Source organism: Notothenia coriiceps, unplaced genomic scaffold (genome assembly GCF_000735185.1).
Source record: "Notothenia coriiceps isolate Sejong01 unplaced genomic scaffold, NC01 NC01_scaffold00001922, whole genome shotgun sequence".
NCBI lineage: Eukaryota > Metazoa > Chordata > Actinopteri > Perciformes > Nototheniidae > Notothenia > Notothenia coriiceps.
Genome location: NW_011334623.1, coordinates 276,499 through 291,610, shown reverse-complemented (window position 1 = coordinate 291,610; position 15,112 = coordinate 276,499). Strand labels below are relative to the sequence as shown.

Genomic DNA, 15,112 nt, shown 5'->3' with positions numbered 1-15,112 from the left:
GATCTGCTTATTTATAGGTGTTGTCAACACTAGTGTGTGAGAGAGGCTGACCGCGGTGGTGACGGCGCGTTGTTATATTTATTTGTTCTCTGGGAGTGTGGAGAGAGAACGACGAGAAGTCCCGGTGTGTGAACAGGCGTGTCGCGACTAGTATCCGTGTTTTTTCTGTAGCGAGGGACATGATGGCAAGATGTTGTGAGCGGGTTGGGGGGCACTGGGGCGTCAGAGCATCGTGTTGCGGGCAGGGTGCCAGGGCTTGAGCCCCCGCGCGTGCGCCCGCCGCGCGCGCGCTCGCCCCCGGGCGGGCGCGGCAGGTCTTAACCCCTGGTATTTGTGTGTGCGAGGAGGGAGGTTCTACTGGCTCTACCCGCTGAAAGCCTCACCAAAGTTAACATATGGCGGCCACGCGAGTGCGTGCGCAAAGTTTTGTCAATGTTTCGCGGGCGCTTATGTTGGTCAAATATTGTTTCTGAGTGGTTCTGAGATTTTACTGGAATGAAAAGCACAGAGTCTAACAGAGAAGCAACAAAGCAGGCATTACGTGCAGTGTAAACCCTGGACCTTCACAGAGGGTTGAAGTTCATTGGAAGGAGGCTTCAGTACGCGATTGTCTGTCTGCACCTCGTGGGTTTAGTTTTGGCTGATGGCTTACAATCAATATAGTAAATGTGAGTAAAGTGTGTGCCAATGTAAGCCGGTTAGAAGCTCAAAGTTGCGTCATGAGGTCTTGTTAAAATGTACCTGGATAAGGGTCTTAAAAAAGGTGCTTAAAAGGTTTTAATTTAGACTTCAGGATTCCATGCGATCCATACCCCTGGTTATTTAATATCGATGATATATTGGATATGCAAACCGCTGAAAACTCACTTAAGCTCTACGTTTATATGTTTTTATTATCAGCGTATCAACTGTTCTTCTTTGTCTCCTCTCTGTAGCTTCTACCTGGCCCGAGATCTCCATGGGCGATGGGTCACCTGCACTCAGAAGGGCTCATCTACAGTAACCTGAAGCCTGAGAACATCATGGGCCAACAACCACGGTGTGTGAGAAAACAGATATTCCCCCATCTCCTGTCTTGAATATTGCCACCAGAATATTCTGAATAATTGTATCTGATAGTGTGTTGCGTTTTTTCTTCACAGGTCATGTCAAGACTGATGACGTTCGGGCGTGTAAAGCGTCCATGCACCGACCGGCACGGTCACCACCACGTTCTGCGGCATCCATCGACATACATTGTGCAGCGCCGCTCTCTACATTTCCCCTCTTCACGATCCCGCTTCAGGCACCTGCATACACATATACTCCCTTGCTCACTTGAACACTTCCTTGTTCCTCTTATCGGGATGCTCATCTGTTGACTGCATTGCACATTCATTAATCAATACAGAACTGCTGTCTGTGATCGCAGTGCGGGCGGGTGCGCGGAGAGTCCTGATGACGGAAGGTCGGGCGCCGCGGACCAGCCACGCAGCGGCGTGGACCTGGTGGAGCCTCGGCGCTCTGATGTACAAATGCTCACAGGACGCGGTCAGTGCATGGTGGTCTACAGACATTAACAGATGATTTCTCGCTCTTGTCGTTTATCTGGGTGTGTTGGGAGTAACCACCTTCCTCTCTCTTTCCCCCTGCAGCCTCCTTCACGGGGGGAAAACCGGAAAAAGACCATCGGGACAAGATCCTTGACAGTGTAAGCTCAGGCTGACCGCCTACCTCACCACAAGAAGCCAGGATCTCCTGAAGCGGGTACTTCCTGTTTGTTTAACGCCTATCCTGAGTGTTACGTGTTGTTGTGATAGCATTATTTGACCTTTTGATCTTGTGCACAGTTGTTGAAGAGGAAACGCCCTCTCGCAGGCTGGGCGGGCGCAGGGAGACGCCACAGGAAGTGTCACGGTAAAACCAGAGACCTTAGAGAATCTGGGAGTTTTTATTCATGGGCGAGTCGAATGTTTAATGCCCTCTCTTGTGTCTCTGCTGGGTGTCCCGCAGGGGTCATCCATTCTTCAGACACTTAACTGGGAGAGATCTGCTGGCTCGAAAGTGGGAAGCCACCCTTAAACCTTTCCTGGTGAGTTATCGGGGTCACAAGGAATCTCGAATCGGACCTCCACTGTCAGTATATGGTAGTTTGGCTGTGGGCATTCAGAGAATGTTAGATGCAGAATAGATCTCTGTGAACTCTCCACTAAAGCTTCATAGTAGCTGCGAGTTGTTTTTTCTTGATGGAGTTCCTTAAATCCAAGCCCAGTTCAACTACCTGTTCTCAGAAGTTGGAAACCAACAGTATTCTCTTGTTCCGACTGCCTTTGTTAGTTGGTACTATTACGTATTTTCGGACTATAAACCCGCGCCTTTTTTCCATTTTTCGACGCTGCGGGTTTATATAACGGGGCGGCTAATTCTATGGGTTTTTCGCTAACGGCCCACTAGGGGACCTCTAAATTCTATGGATTTTCCAGGTTACAGTCCACCACCTTTTAACTCTATGGTGCTCTATGGCCCGGTCCGCGCCCCCCACCTTTAGCGGCGGGCGTCCAGCAGGGAAAGAGGCTGGAGCCGAGAAAAGAGTGAGCAGTAGCGCGCAAAGTAAAAGTGGAACCGAGAAGTGGTACGAGATGACACGAACGAAGCAGACAGACGACATTAGGAGGAGCGAGACAGTTTGTCCGTCACCACGGTTGACAAACCACTGGATGGTAGATCACTGCCGGTACGTTGCGCTGGGGCGCAACCGTTTAAAGTTTGAAAGTCTGTAAAGTTTGTGTGTCTTGGAAACGCTATGTTGATACAGTTTACAGTTACCAGTACATGCTTCTGTAGCTAACTATTGCGACTAAATCGGTAACCACTTGAATACCGTTATGCAAATATGCAACTGTTTGTTGAAATGTTATTAAATGGGGCTTCCTCAACAGCCATCTCTTCCCGACAATCCCCTCTGTGCACGAACCTTACATAATGGTTAATTAACATTAACACCTGCGGCTAATAGTCCAGTGCGGCTTATATATGTACACATCATTCAATTTAGCTGCTGCGGCTTATATTCAGGTGCGCCTTATAGTCCGAAAATTACGGTACTCATAACTAAAGTTTAGAAGAAGTGTTTGTACAGGTGCAGGAAATACTTGAAATGTAATGTGACGTTTTCAAGGTTTGAAAAGTGATTGTTCTGCAAAAAGACACATTTTGAAATAGGTGTTGCTTTTAATGTGTTCACCCTTTTTGAAGAATGATTTCTCAAACCTATTTTGGTTGGTTAAAGCACAATACCATCTTATATAATGTGAGGAAGAACTGAAGAACTCTATATGAGTGGTAAGGGCCTGCAAAAGCTTCCAAATATACTTCAAACTGAGCCTGAGTTTAACTTTGGAACATGTGAAGGAAGCCTGTTTATGTGAAGTCCAATTTAAAGAGGCCCTTTTATGCTTTTGGGGGTTTCCCCTCTCCTGTAGTGTTATACAGGTAAATGGTCTGCAAAGTTTAAAATCCCATCCTCTTACCACGCCTCCTCACCTGTGTTCCTCTTCTGTCCTTGCAGCAATCAGCTGAAGACGTGAGTCAGTTCGACTCCAAGTTCACCAGTCAGACTCCGGTGGACAGCCCGGACGACTCCACCCTCAGCGAGAGCGCAAACCAAGCCTTCCTGGTAATCCTTTGAGAACGTTTTCTAACATTATACTAAATGTCAAACAAGACACCACAAGTGTGCACAGTAAACAGGTTGTTCTTTGAAAAGGCTTGTCGTTAGGCAGCGTCTTGCTCACAAGTTAATTGCTCTTGCTCATGTATCAGATTCTGGCCGGGCATCACAGAGCAGCATACATCATGAGAATTAAAAGCAGTCCTGTGGAGTTGATATCAGATCTTAAAGCCGATGCATGTCTTTCTGTGTGAGGTGTAACTGAGTGTGTCTCTGGTCTCTTTTGTTTCTGCAGGGCTTCACATACGTCGCTCCGTCAGTCCTGGATAACATCAAAGAAAGGTTTTCATTTGAGCCAAAAGTGCGCTCACCCCGACGGATCGTGGGCAGCCCCAGAACTCCTCTCAGGTACGTCTGTGTGTCTGCTGGAAAAATGACTTCATTGGTAAACCCCATATCACCACAGGGGACATTTCATCTTTTACATGTTTCATGGCATATTAATAAATCCATGAACATTTCATTGTACATTTTGTCATGTCATTCATTTTCCTGAACATATTGTTGAGTCTTTATCATGCAGACTAATAGATCAAATGCAGTTCTCCTTAAATCTCATTTGCTGAGTCTGGTTCTTAAATAAAAATAGTTTAGCAAACACATTACATTTAGCAATATCTCTTCAAGTGGCACTATGATGCTCATTTGAAGGTTCATATTTGTATTTAGTGTCTCTACTGTGTGATATGTCTCCATGCTTTAATGTTCAAAAAGCTCTTCAGTCCTTCTAGTCCTTTAAGTCCTTCCATCAGGGTGTCCGCGGGGTTAAGGCTATTAAAAAGTATTAAACAGCATTTTCCAAGGTATTACATTTTGTAGCTTGTTTTCAATAAGTATATAAATTGTCCAAAGAGGTTGTATTCTACAGTCTTCCTGAATGTAATCATTGCGTAGGTGTGTAGTGTGATTCTGTGTAGTTTATTTATGGCATCCCGTTGGATTTGACGTCATCTGAACAGGACATCGCACGCTCACTGCTTGATAGCGCGCGATGGTCCGTTTACGCCGGTTGTTAAACAACATCGTTATGGGGAAATGCAAGTTAGCGTCCAAATGGTTGGAAGATAAGGAGGAAGGACAATCAATACTGTATATAGTCAAAGTGAGGTAAAGTGTGTCGCCAAGGTAACCGGTTAAAACTCCAAGTGGCGATGAGGTCTTAAAATGTATGGAAAGGGTCTTAAAAAAGTTCTTAAAAAGTTTTACATCTGACTTCAGGATTCCTGCATATACCCTGGGCCCAGGAGTTCAAAACTTTTCATCTCAATCAGATCCGATCAGATTTTGAAATCCCATTTTTTGTGATCCAGGATCAGACAGGTCGGCATCGGCGGCCAGATCTTTGTCCCTGGAGTTCAAAGCCAAATTCAGGATAGGATTCACCCTGAATCCGATTACGATTTTTCAGGATGACTAGATCTGAAGATGCAGTGCTTTAATCCTACCGATCCGCCTCTAGTGGACGAGAACAAATATACAAGGAAGACAAGAACCACGGATTGCAGCATCTATTGTCCGCGAATTAGCTTTTGATAAGGCTGATGAAAGATGATGGACTTTTTTTTTGTTGAAGGTATTTTTTCGTTTAGATCTAAATTACATTTGGATTACCAATTTTGTTGCTGGATACTTCATAGCACTAAAACATTATATGCCATCAACATTTGGTGAAAACAAGAATTAGGCCACCACAAACGTGACCAGAAAAATGGAACCTAAAATTGATTTGCCATGAGCGCTAAAAATTGTGTATTACTTTCAGACTTACAAACGTGTATGCCATCGTGTATTTATATTGAAACATCCCCCCCCCCCCCCCCCCCCCCCTTATTTTTAAAATAAATGGTACAGTCATTTGCGTCTGGTACAGTCCACTGGACATCCACCCCTCTGGTGGGATCAGGTAATCCAGTTTGTCTGGGATCAAACTGGATCCCATCCTGTAGTTGTCGGTTTTGAACTACCCGTTTTGAAGATTTGATCGCCAGATTAAGTTTGGATTGGATCTTTCCTGGATCTGGTCCGGCTATCAAGTCATCCTACATCCGTGTTTCATGTGTTTGAACTCCCTCAAGAGTCCAAATCTGATCTGATCAGATAGGGATAGAAGTTATTGAACTCCTGCCCTGGTACATACTGAAGAGGACTGTTGTGTGGTCGTGCGAATCGAAAAGTACACAGCGCCACGGGCTTCCACAGATGACATTTTTTATGTATTTATTGTCAAAGCATTTAATGTATTCATTGCTATCGGGATGTTAAGAGCATTCCATGGAATATAACAAAAAGTGTTTCTGAAGTGAATGACCTACCCTACCTTAGAAATTAAAATGGCTCTTTTTGAACTATGTTTATGTTAAGTTATAGTCTTCCCCCTGCACATAAACCTGACCATGTTATGTACTGTAAGTTTGAGTATACTTTATAGTCTGTATTTGCAGTCGGGCTAACCTTCTGGGTCTAAACGTTAGTCACCCCGGAGGCTGTGGGGCCAGTGTGTGACATTATTTAAGAGCACACACTAGTGGCTTTATTCTCTCTTGAATGCAGAGGGGAGGAGTGATGGATCTGTGTGGAGGTGACCGAGAGGAAGGAAAGGATGTGGGAGAAGGTGCTAGAGCTATCGATCCCCTCCTGCAACTCATTACACTCTTCAGTCGAAGCGCCCTGACGGAAACGAGGTCTGTGTGAGTTCATTCTTAAAGATCACATGCTGTAAAAAACCTTTTCTCCTTTTTTCACCGGTCCAACCCGTCACCTAGAAGGTCAATATTAGATACGTCAGAAGGGTTCTTTGTTTCCTGAACACATTTCTGTGGCAATTGCTTTCCAAAAACCTGCAACGTGAAATATATGTTTTTAATTCTTTGTAGAGATGTCCTGTGGTGCTCTTAGTCATGCATCATTTGGTCCCTCAATCCCATTGAGACGTTGCTCTCATAGTCTCATGATATTCCTGCAGAGACACACTTTCCGCCTGAGTGCATAATATTAAATGAACATTTCCCTCCACGTCACAGTGAAGACATTCGAGTGGGGAGGCCTCTCTGGCTTGAGCCGCTGCAGAGATGTGATCAAATCAGCCAGGTTTATGGTGTTTGGGTATGGTCGATTTAAAAAGCATAATACCACAGTGTAGATTTGTGAATAAAATGATCAACTTCTAGATCAGTGCTTCTCAAAGTGTGGTCCGCAGTCTTTGTATTGTTGATTTAATGTGTGAACGAGGCGATATAGAGAAGGTTAAACTGTCATTTATTATATACTGTTGGAGTGGGAAGCAGGCCTATTGTTTTGGGATATTTGTGGAGTTGGGTGGTCCGCGGGTGTTTTTTGTATTGGTTAAGAGGTCCTTGGTGTTTGAGAAACACTGCTCTAGATCCACACACTACTTCAAGTTGGTGCTGCTTCAACTCTATAATTAACATGATCAGTTTGAACCATTGTGAATGGATCAGGTGACGATCCGCTACACATTGACCTTGTCTTTTAACAGCCATTTTCTATATTGCTTTATCGTCCATAGCAAGATAAAAACTAATGTTATCTTATTTGTCGTCTTTGTTCGCAGTAAGCTTGGAAATGACGGCCTCTATAAGTCCTACGCTGCTATTATGGCCAAGGTAATATAACAGATCTCATTTGTTGTATCTTAATTTATATGAAAACCCACCTCTTCAACTCTGCTTATCCTTAAACCCGCCCCTCCCCCCTCTGAACCAACATCCTCCTGACTGCTTTTCTGTTTTTGTTTTGTTTTTGTTTTTGTTGTGTTTTTGTTCTTGTTTTGTTTGTCGACCTGACTCATAATGTAAAGCGTCTTTGGGTCTAGAAAAGCGCTATATAAATCCCATTTATTATTATTATTATTATTATTATATGAGTATGTCCAAATCTTCATTTCACTCATCTTTTCATGTCTTTGTGCTTGCCACCTGCCATATATAACAAAAGAAGCGAGTTTGTACGCTTTGTACCTCTTCTATGTAGATGTATTTTCAATTTCTTTTATTATCTCCACTCTGTGTCATATGTTTGATCTTGCAGAGCTGCCACAGAGAGGACGATGATGAGGAAGAACAGGAAGTGGAAAGCTTTGAAGTGAGAGAATGGACACTTTTTTTTCCTGCTATTAAATCAAATTGACATTTAGGTTGTATTCAATGAACAAAAATGTATTCATTTATTTGACCATTTTATAAGATATATACAGTTTATAGTATATATTTTTTTTTAATGTAAAACAGTAATTGAGATACAATGATGTTTCTGTGGCTCAGGAGAAGGAGATGGAGAAGCAGAAGTTGCTGTACCAGCAGGCCCGGCTGCACCGCCGTGGAGCTTCTGAGATGCTCCTGCAAACCATCAGTGCCAGCAAAGGTTGGAACATGTTAAAGGTCACCTGTTATGCAAAATCCACTTTTTCACGTCTTTGATACATCAACATGTGCCCCCCCCCCTCTGCGCAAAGAGATTCTGAACGTTTCAGGAATAAAGATTCTCTCGCTTTTTGTCCTGATCCATTTATATAAAAACCTGATTTTGGCCACTTTATGATGTCATAACGATTTTTTGGCTTGTGTAACCATTAGCCAATCACCAACCAAGGTAACACCCGCCCACCTTATCACCTGAATCTCCTCCTCTCGCACCATTGTGTTCTTGTTAACCAAATATCTCGCAGAGGGGCGTGGGGGCTGGCTCCTTATTTTCATCTAAACTAACAGACAGAGAATCAGCACTTTTGAAACAGAGGGGATTATGGGTAATGCTGCAATGATCTGTTTGGTATTTGGAGCCAAACACTTCAGAGAGATGTGTTGTATATATCTGAGACCTATAATATATTGATGAAAAACAGTATAATAGGGGACCTTATAAATTATGATAAATGATTTACAATTGTTATAGTTCTTAAAGAAAATACTCACGAATGGGTAAGTAGTATCTTTGCTTTAGTTTGGGGAGCTATAAGCAATCTAATAAAAGTCATTTATGTACATCCTCTGATTGTGACCCATTTCACATCTCATCAGGGGAGATGGGCTCCATGATTGCTCCTACATTGAAGCTGGGTATTGCTGTTCTCAATGGAGGGAATGCCGCTGTTCAACAGGTACAATGCTGCATTTAGCATATTCATGACTCTGATATTTGTCATTTCTACCTCATGTAGGAACGAGAATCACATTTCATGAAACTTAAATATTTGTATAATTAACACAGATGAGATAAAGCAAAGATGTTGGTTTCTGATATAGCAGCGGTATGACAAACGCAATATCTTTCATGAATATAAATGGAAGTTTTCATATTACAATGACGCAAGGTAACCAGCTACAGAGCTCATCACTGACCTTGACCTTGAGTATTCCTACATCGGTGTTTTTGTTCAGTTTCATCTTTTCAGAACAAATCCATTTCATATTCTCTGTCTTCTTCTGAACATGATGCTTTGACACAGTCACGTCAGCAAAGCTTGCAGTAATAAAAAAACAATTGTAACTTAATCATATCTGCTGTAGATGAGATCCTCGTCCATTTTGTAGACCATGTCTTTGATGCTTTTGTGTGATAGAAAATGCTGGATTATCTGAGAGACAAGCAAGACGTTGGATTCTTCCAGAGCATGGCTGGGCTCATGCGGTCATGTAGGTGAGTGTTGGTCGGAAAATCCTATTACCGGCCATGTAAAATGTCACAAGGGCCTTCAGTGTTTATGTATTGATTGATGACTATGTATGACAAAGAGGCCGTTTCTCAATCGCGAGGATGCTTGCTTGGCAGCACATGTCTTCCGAGTCACTTGCTTCAGAAGCTAGGCAAGAATCCTTCCTGGCATTCGGAAAACAAAGAGTGGAACAGGCTAGCAAGTTTGCACGTGTGCGTCATATGAGCCTTACATTTTCCGCCACAGATTTGGGGAAATTGGTCCACGCGCAAAGCATTGTGGGGATTTTAAGGACGCGAAGTCTATCCATGGTGCAGCCTCGAAATTACCCCACAAACCGGAAGGACGACGGCCTCGGTGAAGTTACCAAGTATGCGGATATTGGAACAGTCCTTTGGCGGCACTCGATGACGTAGCATCCTTGAAATATTGGCTTGGAAGCCAGTTTCCTCGAGATTGAGAAACGACCAGAGTGTAAAAGCTCTTTTTTGAAACCCCTGTCTTTCTGCTATCCAGCGTTCTGGATCTAAATGCATTTGAGAGGCAGAACAAAGCAGAAGGATTAGGCATGGCCATGGACAAGAGCTCAGGTACTGTATACATATGGAAATGAAAAAGAAATCAGTTTCTATGAAGCCATGTCATAGCAAGAGACCCAGCTGTGTGATCCCAGGACTTTAAAATACTTACAAATCCTATTTCTCTCTGCCTAAGTCTCAGTGTCACTCCATTGTGACCTGATTTTTGTTTCTAAATCCTTTTGTCATTATTTCCGTCGTACATTTCCTACAGTATTACTCCATTCCTTGCTTTTCATCCCTTTTATTTCGTGCTCCATCTTTTCCCCAGGAGACAAGGTGATGCCTGACAAAGATTTAACCTGTGATCTGTTCCGATTTCTGCAGCTGCTCTGTGAAGGACACAACTCAGGTTATTTGCACCATGCTGTATCCATTTACACACGTCACACTGTCATAAAGTTGACATAGATTATATTGTTGTCTACGAAAAGCACCACACACTGTAACACAGAAGAAAGATAACAAAAAACTTGGGTCGTTTGTTTTTTTTCACCTTGATGTTCCTTCAAAGTTATGTTAATAAGAGTCATGCGCTGATTCATAATTGCTGCACAACACATTAGCTGTGCTCTAGTTGACAGCGGTGTCTAATTGCATTGTCTACACCAGATGAATTTCATTGCAATGCACTTTTACATTCTATTCAACATGCTCTTACTTTTTGATGTTAGATTTCCAGAATTACTTGAGAACTCAAACCGGCAACAACACCACTGTCAACATCATAATAACAACTGTGGACTATTTACTGAGAGTTCAGGTAAGCTTACAGCAAGAGCAAAATAACCAAACCTTACTAGTATACTAACGGTCCAGTTATCCCTTAGAAATATGGCCATGGTGGTTTAATCAGTACTCCAAACCTGTATTAGGGTACCTACTTTGTGAATACAGGTTCAATTGTCATCAGATCAAGTATGCTTTTAAGTGCCTGCTAATGATTATTAAAACCCAGTGACACTGAAGAAAGAGATACCAAATACAGACCAATTTATCTTCTTCTAGGCCTGTCTCAAAGTGCTGGAAAAGGTTGATTCAGAAGAACACCTGCTGTTACATTAAACAACCTTATTATTTAAACCTTCAATAGTTCGGTTTCAGATACAACCATACCACATCGTCAGTTACTTGTTAACTATGGGAACACATTAAACAGTCACTTGATAAAGGATATATACATTATATGTTACTTGTTAGGCTTTTATCCAAAGCGACTTACATACTCAATACTGTGGACAATCCCCACAGGAGCAATTTGGGGTGAAGTGTCTCAGGGACACAACGACATGCTGACTGCAGTGGGGTTTGAACCTGTGATCCCCTGATCGCCCTGATCCCCTGATCCGATCACCAACGCACTAACCCACTGCGCCACATGCCTCCTCACAGTGTACACTGAGTGTATACCAGTCAGTGTTCCCAGATTTCCTGGAAAATGGTCATTTACATAGTTTGATTCCGATTTCAAGCGTTGTGAGCACTGTGTTGTGATTGTTGATTACATTAGGGCCCAGGATGGCCAGTTTGTGATTCAATCCATAAAGTGCAAATAAGGAACACTCATTTGTGCAATTTGAGTAAATACAAGTAATTTTTCCAAACTGCATTGCGTTGTTATGTACTGTAGAGCTTGTGTTCAATTTGACTTTCTCCTCTGCCTTTCTGCATCACTTCAAGAGATTGCTGGGCTTTAGATCCGCCAGAGTAGCTTCAAGTGTTAATTGAAAGGTTTCACTCTGCAAAACATCTTTTGTTCAGCCTGCTTTTTCTTTGAGAGGAAACAAAAAAGCCTGTTACTCCCGATTCCATTACCGCAAATAGTTTTCACAACTTAATAAAAAAGCTACCACAAATCCAGCAACAAACCTGTAGACGTGTCTAGTTTGAACTTCAATATATCTTTTTATGTGGTCTTTTGTGTCTCACTTTATTAAGTTGTATTCAGCCCTTCAAGAGAGTGTTGTAAACCTGGAACAGATATTAACACCATGATACATGTATTCACATTCAGATTGTCTATGTATATTTGAACTGTTCCTACCAAATCAACCATATATAAATTCATTGATCATTAAGTTCTATTGCAACATATTTAATAATATAATTTGTTCTTAAAAATAATGGTTTATTTAACGCATGAACAACACATATTTGTCCCTGCCAAACTGTAGGAGTCTATCAGTGACTTCTACTGGTACTACTCAGGGAAAGATGTTATTGATGCACACGGACAACAGAATTTCTCCAAGGCCATTGAAGTGGCCAAACAGGTCTTCAACACACTCACAGAGTACATACAGGTCAGTTTACATTACGTCTTATTGTGTCAAAACATGTTTAATGCACAATCTTGCACTAATGTACAGTCCCAAAGATATTTAAGTGACTGTTATTTTGTATATATTGATTATGTTTTTATCTTAATGTGTGCATATGTGTAACTGTGTCTGTTGATTGTGTATATATAGGATATCCATATTTTATATATATTTTTATTCAGGATTGTTGGAAACGTTATTTCGATCTCTCTGTCTGTAACCACAAACTGAAAGATTGACATTAAAGTTGACTTTGATCGTGTGAGCTCCTACCAACATCTATTTGACAATGAGGTGAGATGTTTCTTTAAAAGTTGCAGCTCACATTATTATTGTGTTCAAACAGGGCCCGTGTGCTGGGAACCAACAGAGCCTGGCTCACAGCCGCCTGTGGGACGCTGTCGTAGGTTTCCTCCACGTCTTTGCCCACATGCAGATGAAGCTCTCTCAGGTACAGCACATTACAATTCTGCAGAAACATAACATTGTTAATCATCGAAGTGATGGTCTGCTGCAGGGTTTCTTCCACACTAGTTCTTATTTTAAGGCTGCTGGCAATGTTATTAAAAAAGCATTTATAGTTAATCTGTTGTTGCTCTCATTGTCAGCTGCCTCTGGTGTTCTGCATGTCAAAATGTAAAACGTCAAGATTTGAAATTGCTTTGCTTCTTTTTTGCTAAATATGTAATTCTCAATATATTTTCTAATAGGATTCGAGGCAAATTGAGCTCCTGAAAGAACTCATGGATTTACAAAAGGACATGGTTGTGTTCTTGCTTTCTATGTTAGAAGGCAAGATTTCCACTTATTTTATTGCTTTATTCAGAATTAATGATCATAAATGGTTTACCAGTTATCATTAATCCAGAATGTTATTTCTCTTTTCCCTCTTCGCTGCAGGTACCGTCGTTAATGGCACTATTGGAAAGCAGATGGTGGATATGTTGGTTGAATCCGCAGGCAATGTGGAGATGATCCTAAAGTTTTTCGACATGTTCCTCAAACTTAAAGACCTCACCTCCTCCGATACTTTCAAAGAGTTCGACCCCGAGCGTAAGGGCTGCATCTCCAGAAAGGACTTCCAGAAAGCCATGGAGAATTGCAAGCGTTTCTCCCAGGCCGAGATTCCCTTCCTCCTCTCATGCATGAAGACTGACGATAGTGAAATCGTGGATTATGAGGCCTTTGTGGATCGCTTCCACGAGCCAGCCAAAGACATCGGCTTTAGCCTCGCTGTTCTTCTCACCAATTTGTCCGAACACATGCCCAACGACTCGAGGCTTGTGACATTCATGGAGCTGGCAGAGTGTGTCTTGTCGTACTTCCAGCCCTACCTAGGTCGTATTGAGATCCTCGGCAGTGGGAAGCGCATTGAACGCGTGTACTTTGAGATTAGCGAAGCCAGCCGCACACAATGGGAGAAGCCTCAAGTCAAAGAGTCCAAGAGACAGTTCATTTTTGATGTGGTCAATGAGGGTGGAGAGAAGGAGAAAATGGAGATGTTTGTCAATTTCTGTGAGGACACCATCTTTGAGATGCAGCTCGCAGCCCAGATATCTGGCTCTGACTCTGGAGAGAGGCACGCAGACAAAGGAGAAGACGAAAAGAGTGACAATCTGGAGGATAAAGGAAGGTTTTTCGTGTATCAATGGTTGTTTTTGCTGATATCTATACTTTCTGTTAAAAACTTGAAGACATTGATGAGGATGACACTGAAGGATATGCTCATGTCGGCTGTGTTCCTCCTCAGATTCATTGTCATGGCTCAGGCCCGGTGTATGTGTGTTGTAGTTCAGGGCATCTTATATGTGCTGTACATAGCTTTTGTCAGTGGTGGGCTCATAGAGGGAGCCAAAAGGATGAGGATATCCGATTTGCTCGGTGGTATCATCGAGCCAACTCTTGATGAGGTCATGGAGCTCCCAAGTGGTGTGGATCGGCCGAGGAAGTACTCTGCCAGTTTCTCTTCCCAGAGAGAATTGAGGGAGATGGGGCATGTGGCAGCTGTGACCTCTCCGATGGAGGTGGATGTACTCTCAGACATATTTGGCCTCAAAATGAAGAAGGACGGGGGTCAATACAGACTTATAACACAAGACCTCTCTGCCAGTGGGACAACCTCCAAAACAATTACCACTGCCGATACTTCTGAGAAGCATCAGGGGACGGTAGGAATTCATTTATATCTTTAGAAACAAGGCACTTTAAGAACAAATATTTCTTGCATGTATTGTTTATTTGTATACATTTTGTATCTCTTTGGTGATTGATTTCTTCATACATTTTACTGACGGCAACATCAGACTGCCACAGAGGAAAAAACTGAAGATCAGACAACGCCTGGATTAGTGAACGCAGGGTGAGTCTTTTGCTTCCTAATTAAATCCTCAAACAGGGATTATTTTACCTCCTCATTATAAGAAAAATAAATTTGTTTATGTGCTCTCTAAAAAATGAATTTACAAAGAGTTTTGAAAGAATTACAAAGCCAAACAGTAAAGCCATCAAAAAATAAGACATCACAAATACATAAACATTCATAAAAAGAAAGAAGGGAATAAAGTTATGAAACAATTAATAATTACAGTAGCTTGTGTAACGCAGCGTCCACACGGGGGCGTGCGTTGAAGCTTTTCGGTGGGCGTGAAACTCGACCAACAACCAATCACCTGAATCTCCCGCCCCAGACACACAAGCACGCGTTTTGATTGGCTAGAGCTTGCACTGGCATATGATTCGATTGGCTCACGCCTCCGTCGAGGCGGCAAAAGTAGAACATTGCTCTACTTTTGCAGCGAGTACCGCGAGAGAAGCTACGCTTTGCTCCCACAAT

At 42.4% G+C, this 15,112-nt stretch overlaps 1 protein-coding gene and 1 long non-coding RNA gene across 2 annotated transcripts in view; both read left to right on the top strand.

The window, feature by feature from the left end:
- Window positions 1-15,112, top strand: part of ryr2b (ryanodine receptor 2b (cardiac)) — a 192,107-nt gene that overhangs the window by 60,395 nt on the left and 116,600 nt on the right. Inside the window, 14 exon segments of the mRNA XM_010793548.1 lie at window positions 6,260-6,390; window positions 7,281-7,332; window positions 7,757-7,810; window positions 7,990-8,089; window positions 8,746-8,825; window positions 9,288-9,364; window positions 9,897-9,970; window positions 10,230-10,310; window positions 10,633-10,721; window positions 12,133-12,261; window positions 12,626-12,730; window positions 12,990-13,071; window positions 13,180-14,447; window positions 14,583-14,638. Of these exon segments, the coding sequence (XP_010791850.1) occupies window positions 6,260-6,390; window positions 7,281-7,332; window positions 7,757-7,810; window positions 7,990-8,089; window positions 8,746-8,825; window positions 9,288-9,364; window positions 9,897-9,970; window positions 10,230-10,310; window positions 10,633-10,721; window positions 12,133-12,261; window positions 12,626-12,730; window positions 12,990-13,071; window positions 13,180-14,447; window positions 14,583-14,638 (2,378 nt within the window).
- On the top strand, window positions 1,455-1,846 carry LOC104964554 (uncharacterized). Its single transcript, XR_800431.1, has 3 exons — window positions 1,455-1,530; window positions 1,635-1,746; window positions 1,830-1,846. It is a non-coding gene; the product is annotated as an uncharacterized lncRNA (long non-coding RNA).